The following is a 15,120-nucleotide window of genomic DNA, read 5'->3' as shown; positions in this document are numbered from 1 at the left end:
CTTCAGTCTCTGATGACTCAGTGAAACTGTGGGAAAAATTAAGATGCTTTTCAAGATATAAGAGCTGTAAATGGACTAATCACATGTTATTAAGAGATTACAAACTTTGTCACTGTTAGGATTCAAAAAAGCTAATTCCAATAAAATAAAATAAAAAGTGGAAAATCATGTGCTGCGATATATACAAAAAAGTAAAAAACACCAAGATCCCTATTTGCAATTAAAAAAGAAATAGTTTCGTTTTTAGAAGGGTTACCAACATCATTCAGAAATGCATTCACGTAAGGATTGGTGTTGCATAGAATAATTCCAGTACAACCCAGGAGATTGGGTAGCTGCACACTTGGAGCACTTTGGCAGGATCTCATGTTCTCGGAAGTGGGATGCTGGTGTGCAAAAAGAAGCCCTGTTGTTAACTCTCCTGATTGACCTCACCTCACCACCAGTTTCTTGGATCAGAGGGGCACCTATAATGGAAAGACTCCTACTCTTACAGGTCAAATAGCTACCAAGGGTGATCTTTGTTTTGGTGGCACCTTCAGTTGAATTATTCTAAAAGAAATTACAACTGGAATAAAGTAAACGAACTGGTTATACAACCTCTCAAGCATACCTCTGGATGTAAGTGGCTGCAAAAGAGACCAAAGGTAGGCCAGAGTTCCCTTTTATGGGAAAATAGTAGAGCCTTTTTACATCAGGAAATCTTTACTGAACCCTTTTCTTCTCCAATTATGAGTGATGATTCTCAACTTCCTAAAATGCTAACTTTTCTGGAAATATCCATGGCAACCATCAACAGATATAGTTGTCTCTAAAAATAAAATCCTAGCACTATCACATCTTTAGTGATACCCTCCCCACATGCTCATTTTAAAGAAATAGCCATGGTAAACAACCTTGCATTGTCAGAGCAGGAAGAATGAAAAATAGAAGGAAGAAGAAATGCCTATTACCCTCCTTAGACAGAGGAAGAGTGAATTTGAATTTCATGAATATAATGAAGACATACAACCTGCAATTTATTAGGAATTTTCTAAAACTTTTAACATTTTACATTGAATCAATTCCCCTTAAATTTAAAGTATGTTTTTCTTTAAAAATGAGGAAGTTCAGTATCCAAGCAATATATTTAGAGATGATTTCTCTAAACCTACTAAAATCTTACCCTTCAATAAAGAAGTAGGTTTTGAATTCTGAATGCTCTGAGTAACATTTAATTAATTGTTGGGGGGTAGCGTATGAGAATAGGGTAAAATCAGTATAATTTATTTAATTTATAATAACCCAATTTTAAAATAATTTTTATGTATTCTTTCAGGTTGAACAAAAATTTATATTTTAAAGAAAAATTAGTTTTGGAGCTAATGTACAGCTCTTGTTCATGTTAATATGTGCCAGTGGTTAGCAGTATGCTTTTTTGCATATAAAATTCAAAAAATAAAAGAACCGTGTAATAATTCTTCATTTATGTGTATAAAACTATACTTGGAAAATGTGCTTTCATTTTATCTCATAGATCAATTAAGTTTGATCTCCCAACATCCCATTAGGAAGGCTAGGAATATATAATATTTTTATCCTACAAATAAGAATACTGGGGAACATGAGTTCAAGTGATATGTGCAAGGAGACAGTTAGCCAGTGGCAGAACCAAGACCCGAAGCCAGGCTTTTTCATCGCAGTTGAGTGTGTTTCCTGCAATTTCTTGTTACTTCCTTTGTTAATGTTGGTTGATGGAAAGGAGGATGACTCGTTTTAATGACTTAGACACTGGTCCTTTTATTCTGCGTAGTTAAAATAGTGCAAATTATATTTTAACCTCAATATGATGTGGACTTTTTCCATATTTTCCCAACATGGATGAACCTGATCACTGTGATATTGTTACTAAAGGAGGAAAATGGAGCAAAGAATTTGAGTAATGTCAGGGTTTTCATTAAACAGCCAATCAATGTGCTCAGGAAAAAAATATGAAAGAGTAGAAAATGACACCAGTTTAATTCAGGAATGCCACAGATTACTATGTCTTGTTTGCCAGAGGAAGAATTTTCACTCTGTCAATATATCACTTAAAATAAATGAAATATGTGGGATAATACATTCATTTGCAATTCCACAAAGAGAGAATTACCACGCTTGCTAGAACATACCAATTTAATCTGTGTCCTTCAGTATGTAGATTTCAAATGTCATGGTATAAGGGTAAGTTACGAAGATTTTGTTTTCAACCAGGGTTCCAATATTTTGTGGTGCAATATTATCTTTACCAGTCCTGGCTTTATTTCTACATAAATGTAATACCATTTCTACTTAGTATTATCTTCATTCTACATTATTTCAAATTGTACAAATGTGCTTTTACAACGTGGATTTCAAAATTAGTATCATTCATCCTTGTAACATTTAGACAGCAAAAATTTATACAGTATGGTCTAAAAGCCATAATTTCTACATTTTCAGTTTTCTTTTTCCTATGACCACACTACTTTACTTCTATTCTTGGACACATATTGTAGGTGTATCATATGTAAGAATCTAAAAATAGTAAGTTGTCTGAGAAGATAAGATGAAGAAAAACGATTTTGAACTTTCGCAAACAGATTTGTTACATCAGTTCTTTCCTTTCCACCAAGTTTCTTTTTGCATAAAAAATTACTTTTGTTTGCATTAGAAACCATTTTAATCCTTGCATGCTGCCTTTAGCTCTCTCAACTCTGTTCAAAGATTTTTGCCTTAAGTAATCAACATTTTTCTCACTGTTTTTCTTGACAGCTGCAAGAAATCCAAGGTCTCAGAGTTCCTTTTTTTTTTTTTTGGCCTTCTATACATGAAACTTGTTCATTTGCATTTGTTTCTGGGTTCCACAACACATTCACAAGGCTTTAAGTATATTTTTGCCTGTTGCTCCTCCTCTCGGGTTTACCCCAGAAAACACAGCTTAGTACAATAGTATCCAACTATAGTGTTCATCGGAGATCACATAGTGTGGTTTCTACACCCTGAGCAGACACACTTCAGTGAGTTTGCGTAGCACTGACCATAAGTTTGTGCCAGTTGACCATTCTTTTTCTGAGATCCACTTTGTCAAGCCAGATACAGGCTTCACCAATCAAGGTCTTTTTCATAAATTTCCCTCCATTGGAGAAAAGTAAAATCTAGAAAAAAGAGCCAAAATTATATATACATGTATATACTTTCAAACTCTTTTAAGGACATTTTATCATCAAAGATAAAATACAAACAAGGAAGGGTGAGGGTGAGATATAATAGCAGGCATACTTACGAGTGAGCTCATAACAAGAATGTCCTCAAAAGACTTGCATATTATTAATTAATTCACATCAACATTTCCCAGAGGAAAAGACACATGCTGAAGGGTATGAGAATTCTAGATCAGACATGTATTCCCCACCAGTTCTAACCAGGTTTATGCTTAAACTGATGGGAAGTTTCACACACACATATACACACACATACACAAACTTTCCTAGGTACATTTTTACTAGTACTGAGTAAATAAGTGAGTGCACAAGAAAAATAGAACATAACAATGATTTTATCTGGCATTGAATTTACTGGTGATTTTACTATAGGATGCATTTCCAGAATGGTTTTTTGTCATGTGTGGGACACATTTATTAGTTGAAATTTAATAGGATCTCAGAATCAAGGGTTTTTATTCTTTTAGATCTCACATGAAGGGAGGATAAAGAACATTAAATAAAGCTAATTACTAATTCTCTCTCTCTCCTATCAGAATTCTTGTTACTCCTGCCTTGATTTTGTTCTTATGCTTCTGACTTCATAATCTACATTTCTGATTATGACTATCTTTTTGGCCTCTGGTTTTGGTATTTCGAATGGTACTGTATATTTTTACTTGGATCCTTCCTATCTTGTCAAATTTATCACACTGCAACAAATTCGTGATCTTTCAGTTCACTAACTACTCAATCTCTGTAAATGTGATATTTTTGCCACACAGCCTGCAGAGTCCCCTTTAACTTTTTTAACCTTTTTCACTCTATAATGTAAGTTAATTCTCTCAATGTAGTTTTTGCTTTGCAATATCTCTTCTATTCATCCCTACTGCAGGCCTTTATTTGAAGTGCCAGCACCATGGTCTTCTCTTCCCATATTTATCATCACTTTCCTCCCTCCTTCTTTTCCCTGTTTTATTCTTTATCTCTACATCTACCGAAGACACAATATTTACAATCATCATAATAGACTTTGGAACAAAGTCTGAACATCAGACTTGTGCTAGAGAAGCCAATAGAATACAAGCAATGACAGGAAAGTCTATAAATTATTGCACAAAACAGATTGGGATTCATTGCTTAACAAGGTAAGCAAAATATTATATAAATAAGGCATGTTGAACTACATCAAAGCTCACCATTAAAGGGCTGAGTTTTCATTAAAAGATGTGGAATACTGTGCTGGGTGAAGAGAGATGGAGAAGAGCTTAGTGAGGCAGAGGAAAATAGGAGCAAGAGATTGGAGGCTTAATCTGATTTGAAAAGATTCTGCTGTAACTGAAATACAGAGTGTGTGGAAAGGTGTACAAGATGATGTGATTCAATCCATACAGTTAGAGCTCACCATAGAGGGTAATGTAAGTGAATCAGGGGTTTTAATATAACCTAGCCAGTGTTTTAAAAAGATACATCTATTGTCAGTATGATGAAATAAATTAAAAGGGTAAAACATTGATGGCCAGGAGGCCAGGTATAGTGCTAAAAGATTTGAGTAACAAAGATGAGAACCCAAAGAAGATTAATAGCATTGAGCATGAAAATAATTCTCCAGGAAATAAACTGACAGGGTAGAACAGACTTGGTAGCTAATTGAATAGAGTGAGTTGCCTGTGAAATCCTAAAGGGCCCCTGGGAAGATTCCTCTAAAAATTAATTAATCCATGAAATGTAACATAGTATATAATCAGTTTATAAATATTAAATAATTGAATGAAAAATAAATACTGTGTGAATACAAATGTTTGAACAGAAACTGTGTAATACAGAATTACCTGCAGAGAATGTCCAGCAGGACTTAGGCTGAATCTGAAAGTTTCATTGAATGAAGGCTCTCGATCATGTCTACATACTCTCGTTTTTTTCTTGATTACCTTTTTTTGAGTAGAAATGTTCATCACATATATTTTCACATATAAATCTGAAAATAAGAATTCAGCTTGTAAAGTGTTCATTAACCACACAATGTCCTATTGAAAGCATTGTAATTGTATACTGAGAGCTCTCTTACAATTTATACAAAGCCAGCAGATGGTGTTCAATTTGTTTCCGATGACATAAAAGGATTAAAAGATATACAAAGTATCTTAGAAAAAATTTGGCTAAAAACTATTAAAATATCAACGTATTCTTTGTGACAGAGATTAATTCTTATTTCACAGTTTTCAGATATATTTGATGTACAGTCCAAATTTTAGTTCACATTTTCCAAAATATTTAGGACATATTCTTAAATAATTCCTAGATATATTATATTGCTCATTATCAGGGGGAGTGAGGGGGTGGAAATGAAGACAATTGTACTTGAACAACAATAAAAAATTAAAAAATAATAAATAAATAAATAAAATCAGATACCTGGTAGATGATCAGGAGATTTAAATTTGTAGGTTATATTTCTGCATTGGAGAATTTCAACTATCAGTTGTTCACCATCTGTCTTCATTTCCTTCTTCAATGCGACCTTGATTTCTCCCATTACCTGAGTTTTAACTGGAAATATTATAAAATTGTTAAGAAATATACATAACACGTATTAAATGTTTAATGAAAAAATCCATTCATAGAATAATTCACTGAGTGTTTATCAGGTGTTAGTGCTTCCTGTGGATACACAGATGAATAAAATATGGTCAAAGCACATAAGGAATGAAAGGTCTCATGGGAGACTAGTAAGTTATATACCCACAGCAAAGTATGTAAAGTACGATAAGATACTAAAAAAGGAGGTATAGAGGACATGCAAGTAGATAAATTATTACTCAACTAGAGATTTTTAGGCCAAAAGAGGTAATAGATGAGACTATAGGAAGACAGAAATACACAAAAATAATGGAATTCTAATATAATTTATAGGAATGAAAGTCATAGAATATGCAAGAAGTCATTTGCCAGTAATTGCTCATTACCAGACTTGCTCAAGAGCACTTGTTAACACAGCTAAATATCATCGTGTGTTATTTCTACTTCCTGTCGCCTTTGTAAAAAACATAGTGAAGAAAAACATGTAGGAGTAAAACTGCACAAGGAGAAATACAATGAATAATTTAAATGAATTCAATGTATTTCTCTCCAATGTTTATCTTGGATCTTTATATTATTGAAGAACTTATGCATGGTAGGTCATGTTCTTTATGCATTTACTCTTTCTTCTACCAATTTATGTATTCACCCAGTTATTCATTTACCAACAAATCTTGTATTTCCCACCCCACTCTGTGATAAGACACTCTGTTAGGAAAAATGGATCCAATGGTGAGGCAAAACACACATACCTATTGGTTTTATGGTTTTTATGTCTATTAAAACAAATTCATTAATGAAACATTTTCATCCATAAATGTATAGTTAAAAGAGAGAAAGTGTCTGAAACCATGCTTTGACACTTTATAGTACAAGACAGGCTATGTAGACTAAAATAAGAAAAGACATAGAATATTGAGACTTCATAATCAAAATAAAGCAGATCTCAAAAATATATACTAAATACTACACCTTGATAACAGAAAAATATATCTGTTTCTCAATTACATATAGAACTATAAAGTTGATTGTGTATTGAATTACATGTATTTATATGCATGTTGAAGTTTCAATGACCATGTATTGAATTATAATACATTTCTATATAATACAATAATTTCTACATAATGAAGCTAATACAAACACTGTCTGATCACAAACACTCAAAAACCTTTTAACAAGTCTTGGGTGAATGGCAGAATACAATGAGAAAACACAAAAATTCTGAAAAATAATGATAATGAACACATTATATATCAGAATCTATAAGAGTTAAAATAATAATAGAAGAAAACCAATAGCTTTAACATCTACCTCATTTAAAGCAATGATCAAAAGAAAATGCATACATATTAACACTCTATCAACAAAAAAATTAAAATTACAATTTAATTTTTACTTCCAATTCCAAAAGCTAAAAAAAGAATAAGAAAGTAAAACAAACAAAAAAAGGATGAAAAACAGAACAAGGAAGGTAATCATAAAGATAGACATTGAAATTAATGAAGTAGAAGACAGAAAATAGTAGAAAAAATAATGAATCAAAATTCTGGTAAGTTAAATGATATCAACAAAATAGAGAAAACCAAGGATGAACTTAGTCAATGACACGTGGCCTCAGTATTATTATTGAGCAAAGGACATAAAGGAAAGCATAAACAAATGGGACCTCATCAAATTAAAAAGCTTCTGCATGGCTAAAGAAAAGAGCCTTAAAGTGAAAAGAGAACCAACTGTATGAGAAAACACATTTGCCAAAGATACCTCAGACAAAATATGTAAAGAACTCACATGAGTCCACTCTAGGAAGACAAACACCCTAATTAAAAAATGGGCAAAAAACTTGAACAGACACTTCTCGAAGGAGGACATACAACGGGCCCAGAGACACATGAAAAAATGCTCAGCATCATTAGCCATCAGAGAGATGCAAATTAAAATGACAGTGAGATAGCACTTCACACAGGTGAGAATGGCCATCAAGTGGCCAACAAGTGTTGGAGAGGATGTGGAGGAAACGGAATCCTAGTGCACTCTTGGTGGGAACGCAGACTGGTGCAGCCACTGTGAAAAACAGTATGGAATTTTCTCAGAAAAGTAAAAATGGAACTGCTTTTTTGACCCAGCAATTCCACTGCTGAGATTATATCCTAAAAACCCTGAAACACCAATCCAAAAGAAACTATGTACCCCAATGTTCATAGCAGCACAATTTACAATAAGCAAATGCTGGACAATGATGGGCAACCTAAATGCCTATTGGTAAATGAGTGGATCAAAAGACTAGTAAATTAACACGATGGAGTACTATACATCAAAAAGAAAGAAGGAGCTCCTACCCTTTATGACAGCATGGATGGAACTAGAGAGCATTATGCTAAGTGAAATAAGCCAGGTGGTGAAAGACAAATACCATATGCTCTCACCTTTAAGTGGAACCTAATCAACAAAACAAACAAGAAAGCAAAATATAACCAGAGACATTGAAATTAAGAACAAACTGACAGTAACCAGAGGGTAGGTGGGAGGGGATAGTGAGGGAAACCAGGGAAGGGTTTTCGGGAACAATTATAAAGGACAGATGTACAAAACCAACGGGTGGGGGCAGTACCAGGGGTGGGAGTTGGGGATAGTTGGGATTGGGGGAGTGGTGGGGGGAAATGCAGACAGCTGTAGTTGAACAACAATAAAATAATTTTAAAAGCACTAAAAAAAAAGAAATGACATGTGCCTTCTTAACTATGGCACTACTCTCCTCTCAGTGATTTGGGATAAACATTTAGGTCATGAGCATCACTTAATACTGTTGGCTTACATTGTGTTTACACATTCTTGACAGAAACTGAATATATGATTTAATATATTTCTTCAAACTTCTGAGTATCCAGTTCTGGTTACTTAATCATTCTAAATACGTATAAACAAGCCTATTTGAATTGATCTGTTTTGTTTTACAGAACTCCACAGGAATACAATCTTCTACGCAAAAATGAGAAAATAAGATAGATCTTAGCACTCCTTTCTTTAACATCTAGAAACTAAGAAAAAAGGTAAAATTCGGAAAGTGGTAACTAGTAGCAACCAAACAAGAAAAGGGTACAGTCTCCTGCCAGAAACTCCAAAAATGGTGTCTAGGAATGAAAAGGCAGAAAGATTCCAGGAAGGAGCATTCCTGACTATACCATATGTCACAAAATCTTGTTAGGGAAAGAATGATAAATTGATAATATCTTGAGAAATATCACAGAGAAGTAGATGAGCCATGAGTGTATGCAGCCCGAGAAAAGTCATACTAAAACCCTTGTGAATGGCAGCCTGGCTCATCACGAAGATTTGTGCGTTTCAGTGGAATCAGGAAAAATAACCAGGGCTTCCCATATCCTGGAGCTCCACGATGAAGTAGAAAAACAAGTCCAAATCTGAGAGTATTTTTTCATTGGAATGTGACATAAAAACTTGGAGTGAGTGCTGGCAAAAAAAACCCAATAATAATAATGTCTCAAAAGAGAGAGCAAAACCTATAACCAGGGTACAAATCTATCTAAGAAACAGCAATGGCAATATTTCTTCCAAAGTCACAGAAAAGCAAAGAGAATGACTCTTCCATCTCTCAAACCTTACCTGGGATGGGGGATAGAAAGAGTCTAACATGGTAAGGAGGAAGTCAAGAAAAACTCCCACAATCTGGAACCAATAGAAGTTGTGGACAGAACTGATCCCTCTAATGAGAATGATGAAATGAGACAGCAGGGCAAAATCTTCAGGAGAAATTCACCTTTACAGGTTATATTCTTCTCCCTATAGGTCTTGAAACTTCAGCATGCATATAAAAATTTATTGTTGTCTTTCACTTTGTCACTGGGGAGGAAAGGTGGAATTAAAAACTTGCTAATTAAAGTTCTCAAGTCATCACATTGCCTGCTTTTTCTTGGAAAGTTAAATTTACATGCTCCACGGTGTGATGCATGTGAAGTTCTTCAGAAATTTCTCCTATCTGAAAAAAAATGTTCCAAATTGTACTTTAATGTTTCTCCTACAGGAAAAAAGGGGCATGCCTACTAAGGTGGCCACAAAGGACAAGGTATTAATTGTGAGTCATCACTATCAATCATGTCTGCCCTTTTTCACAGTTTCAGAATGCTTTTTCATTTAAAACAGATGCATAAATAGTGATACAAACTTCTCTGCTGTCTCCAAATGGTGGGCAGAAACTCCAGATCTGCTTGAGCCATTCAATCAAAAAAGGCAATACACACATAGAGGGCAGGCACATGATGATGTTTTGTAATCTGGTTTGGGATAGGGAGTAAATGGACAGTAGAAATATGCTCCCACCAGTCTCCAGGCCTCCTGGTGTCCTGACACTTAAACTTTGGTCGTATTAAAAGAATAAACATCAATAAACAACAAGATATTTGTGCTATAATATGGCACATACCTACCATTTTAGAATAGAAAGAACAGGAAGAGTTACAGAGGGCATAGATCAAAAGTGAGATGACAAAATAATAAATAAAGTTTGGGGTTACAGAGCTAAAACACAAATTTACATAAGATAGAAAGCAACATTATTGACATAAAGGAAAGAAAAGCTTAGGATGATACAGAGAGGAAAATGGAGAAAAGAAGTTTGAGAACAGTGACAGATACGCAGAACTGAAAAAATATGATCCAATTATAACTGGTTGCCCAGAAAAAGTAAATTCAAGAGAGCAAAAAATAACATTTTATTTAAAATATAATATTTCTCTGAAATAGCGAAGAATAAATCTTTGGATCAAAAGAGCATCCTATATTCCTGGATATGTTGGTATGTCAAAACGCTGATATGTACCATTTAAACTGCTTCAGGGGCTTTAATGGTTTCAGGGCTTATATTTAATTCTTTTATCCACCTTGAATATATTTTGGTGTATGGTGTAAGTTGATGCTCAAGTTTCATTTTTTTTTGCAAGCAGCTGTCCAGTTCTCCCTACACCATTTGTTGAAGAGGCTATATTTACTCCATTTTATGTTATTGCCCCCTTTATCGAATACTAATTGACTGTAGAGATTTGGGTTTATTTCTGGGCTCTCTGTTCTATTCCATTGGTCTATGTGCCTGTTTTTCTGCCAGTACCAGGCTGTTTTGATTACAGTGGCCCTGTAATACAGTTTGATATCAGGTATTGTAATCCCTCCTACTTTGTTCTTCTTTCTCAAAATTGCAGCTACTATTCGGGGTCTTTTATGGTTCCATATAAATTTTTGAAGAGTTTGTTCTATGTCTGTGAAATATGCCATTGGCACTTTAATAGGTTTTGCATTAAATCTGTAAATTGCTTTGGGTAGTATGGACATTTTGATAATGTTAATTCTTCCAATCCATGAACACGGTGTATGTTTCCATTTGTTTGTGTCTTCCTTGATTTCTTTCTTCAGTGTAGTGTAGTTTTCTGCATTCAGGTCTTTTACTTCCTTGGTTAGGTTTATTCCCAGGTATTTTATTTTTGTTTTTGCTATATCAAATGGGATTTTTTTCTTGATTTCTGCTTCTACTGTTTCACTGTTGGTATACAAAAATGCCTTTGATTTCTGGATATTGACTTTGTATCCCGCTGTTTTGCCAAATTCATTTATTAGTTCGAGCAGTTTTTTGGTAGAGGCTATAGGCTTTTCCATGAACACTATCATGTCATCTGCAAACAATGACAGTTTTGTTTCCTCCTTTCCGATTTGGATGCCTGTTATTTCCTTTTCTTGTCTGATTGCTGTGGCTAGAACTTCCAATACTATATTGAATTCCATGCAGCAATATTTTTACTGATACATCCCCTAGAGCAAGGGACATAAAGGAGAGAATAAACAAATGGGATCTCATCAAAATTAAAAGCTTCTGCATGGCTAAGGAAAACAGTATCAAGATAAAAAGAGAAGCAACAGTTTGGGAAAACATATTTGCCAATGACACCTCAGACAAAGGTTTAATCTCCAAAATATACAAAGAACTCACACGACTCCACTCAAAGAAGACGAGCAACCCAATTAAAAAATGGGCAAAGGACTTGAACACTTTTCCAAGGAGGACATGCAGAGGATCCAGAGACACATGAAAGGATGCTCAATATCACTAGCTATCAGAGAGATGCAAATTAAAACCACAATGAGATACCACTTAACACCAGTCAGAATGGCTACCATAAACAAAGAAACAAACAACAAGTGTTGGAGAGGTTGTGGGGAAAAGGGGACCCTAGTTCACTGTTGGTGGGATTGCAGACTGGTACAATCACTATGGAAAACAGTATGGAATTTTTTAAGAAAACTAAAAATGCACATGCTTTTTGACCCAGCAATTCCACTCTTAGGAGTATATCCTAAGAACCCTGAAGCACCAATCCAAAAGAACCTATGCACCCCAATGTTCACAGGAGCACAATTTACAATAGCCAAGAGTTGGAAGCAACCTAGATGTCCATTGGTCAATGACTGGATCAAAAAACTATGGCACATTTACACAATGGAATTCTATGCTGCAGAAAGGAAGAAGGAGCTCCTACCCTTTGCAACATCATGGATGGAACTGGAAAGCATTATGCTGAGTGAAATAAGCCAAGTGGTGAAAGACAAATACCATATGATATCACCTTTATCAGGAATCTAAACAACAAAACAAACAAGCAAGCAAAATGTAACCTAAGACACCGAAATACAGAATGTGCTGACAGGGTCCAGAGGAGAGAGGGGAGAGAATCACAGGGGAAAAGGGGGAGGACTCACATGAACAAGTATAAAGGACACATGGACAATAACTAAGGTGGGGGGCGGAGATGGGAGGGAGGTGGGGAGCACCGGGAGGGGGCAGGGCTGGGAATACAAGAAAGAAAACTGTACTTGAACAAGAGTTAAATAAAAATTATAAAATATAAAATAAACTGCTTCAAGGGTACAGAAAACATTCTTAAAGGGTTCAGGGAAAGAAATAAGTCCCCTGGAAGAGTACACTGGGGAGAAGAAACAGAAAGCCTTTCTAAAATGTTTAAAAGAGTATAGCAGAGAATATAAAGGATATAGTAATGAGTGGTAGGAAAGAAAGAAGGAAGGAAAGGAGGAAGGGAAAACTTGAGAAAGAGAGCCAGGCAACCAATAAAATAATGAAAAATGAAAGTGTTAAAAAGTGTAAGAGTACTGATCTTTTAAAGAAGATAATTAATCAATAAAGTTCAAAATTGAAGTATAGTACTAAAAATCATAATTACACAACCTCTTTGATTCTCAGTCTTAAATCAATAAATTTCTGTTTCTTAAACTTAGTGAGACCTTTAATAAACTAATATAATTCAAATACAAGGTGGGCCAAAGTAAGCTTATAGTTGTCAGTACTCAAAACACAGAGTTTATTATTGTATTATTATCTGTACAAACAACTGTAAACCTACATTTGCCCACCCCTGTATTTCTTGAAATGAAACTATTCCTTTATTTTTATTCATACACACTCTTCAGTAAGTTAAAAACAATATAGGTAATCATTTTTGACAAAAAACATGAATAATTTAATTCCATTTTAAAAAATGCTGTGTCTATCTCTTTGGCTAGCTAAAATGCTTCAACTAAGGATAATTGTAAAATTGCCTATTTTTATCTTCCACAGTTTTCTTTTCCATATTCTCTGGTGCTTTTTCTTCATTAAGATATTCAGTGCTCTTTCCACTTTTAGTTTTCTCAGAAAAAAAGCTTATGTATATTTTATATACATACCTATATCTATATATTCATGTATCTGAGTTATATTTTTAGAAAGGAATATTTTTTAAAATATTACAATTAACAAAACATAATCAAGCTTTCACAACAAGAAATAATGGTGGTATGAGCCCCATTTTAGATGAGAGAACAAGGGCTTGGGTGTTCCAAGTAACTTCCAAATTTTTAAGTGGTCCAAGTAGAGCTCTCTTCTCATATGAACACCTGGTATCTCCCTATGAAAATGTTCTTAAACTATTGCTGCATTCATAGAGATAGTCACTTAAAATATTTATTAAAACATTATCAGAATAAAAGGATTATTCAGGGTCTATTTTATTTTAGCCACAAGTAGGACCTTAGAGAGCAGAGAAGGCATAGCAAGCAATTGTTTTAGGCATTTAAACAATAGTTGGAAGTTATTGCTGACATCTGTATACTAGGTCAACTGTGCAGATTATTTATATGAAAACAAAATAGCAATAAATACTTTATTAAATAATCATACTTTATGAGATTCTATATGGAATTTACTTAAACATAAAAGTGATTTAAAATAAAGAACTCTTGGTTAAGAAAATGATTCCTTTTTTATTTACATTATTGGTATCTGTGACACTTGACTGGACATGGTATAAACTGAGTTTTACATTCTCTCAGAATTCTAAGAATTCTATTGCAACCTGAGCAGCTTTTGCCAATGCAAGAGCATTTTAGGCAAAAAATCTCTCTAGAGGCAGTGTTTAATTAACTGGGAGTGAATAAAATGTGGACAACACAAGAAGACAAAAATAGTACTTTGTAAAAGGAATGTCTGTGTAAGGAAAAAAGCAATAAATAAAATTCTCATTAACACTTAGATTTCTTCACATTTGCAAGTAAATACTACCTATCAATGTCACAGGTCACTGTTGCTAGTGAAGAAAGTCTGAATAGGTGTTAGATGAGATGTATATTTAGTCCTGAGAGTCTATCACCTCATAATTTGTTATCTAGCTCCTGTCTTTCATTCCAAATCTGAGAAAAGTCTAGTATGGAAATAAGGTGGATTCTAAAAACCAGCTATTCTGTCTTCTAGCCTTGTTTGACGGCTGGACAGTCTTAAACATTTCTGCTTTGTATTTTCTCATCTAAAAAGTATGTAATAATATTATTTATCAACTATTTATATCTCTATTAGCTTTATGATATAATCATTTTTATATATTCTGATATTATCTGAATATCACTTAGTCCTCGCCCTCTATTATACATCTTCAGTTCTAAATAATCTTGTTGTCTACTCAGACTTTTTAAACCTAGTCATTCTAGAAAGTCTTATTAATGCCTTAATTCTTGTCAATAGCCAAAGTAGTGATATACATTCCCTCATAGTTGTATTTCACTTTCAGTAATTTCTATTCTATCGGCTTCACATCTAAATGATAATTTTTAAATGCTAGCATAATAATGGTAAGCTGTTATTACAATGCTGAAATTGTAATTGTTCAATAGGCATAAGTTCTTTTTATTTCTCAACATTTGATAAATCTATTTTGATGCAATGGAAGATCAATTGTCAGATTACCATGGCAAGAATATCTATACTAGTAGGTCTTTTGTTCAGTTTATTCAA

General features: G+C 34.0%; 1 protein-coding gene across 1 annotated transcript in view; it reads right to left on the bottom strand.

Annotated features, from left to right (window-relative positions):
• Positions 1 to 1,429: 1,429 nt before the first annotated feature.
• PCLO (piccolo presynaptic cytomatrix protein) overlaps positions 1,430 to 15,120 on the bottom strand; it is a 371,031-nt gene continuing 357,340 nt past the window's right edge. Inside the window, exons 23-25 of the mRNA XM_037066144.1 lie at positions 5,616 to 5,750; positions 5,033 to 5,178; positions 1,430 to 3,155 (exon numbers count right to left, since the gene is read on the bottom strand). Of these exons, the coding sequence (XP_036922039.1) occupies positions 3,015 to 3,155; positions 5,033 to 5,178; positions 5,616 to 5,750 (422 nt within the window). The 3' untranslated portion in view covers positions 1,430 to 3,014. The remainder of the gene's footprint in view (positions 3,156 to 5,032; positions 5,179 to 5,615; positions 5,751 to 15,120) is intronic.

The sequence above is a fragment of the Sturnira hondurensis genome, unplaced genomic scaffold (genome assembly GCF_014824575.4).
Source record: "Sturnira hondurensis isolate 20B ecotype Veracruz unplaced genomic scaffold, ASM1482457v3 Scaffold0016462, whole genome shotgun sequence".
NCBI lineage: Eukaryota > Metazoa > Chordata > Mammalia > Chiroptera > Phyllostomidae > Sturnira > Sturnira hondurensis.
Note: the sequence above shows the minus strand (reverse complement) of the source record. Positions and strands in the feature narration are given on the sequence as shown.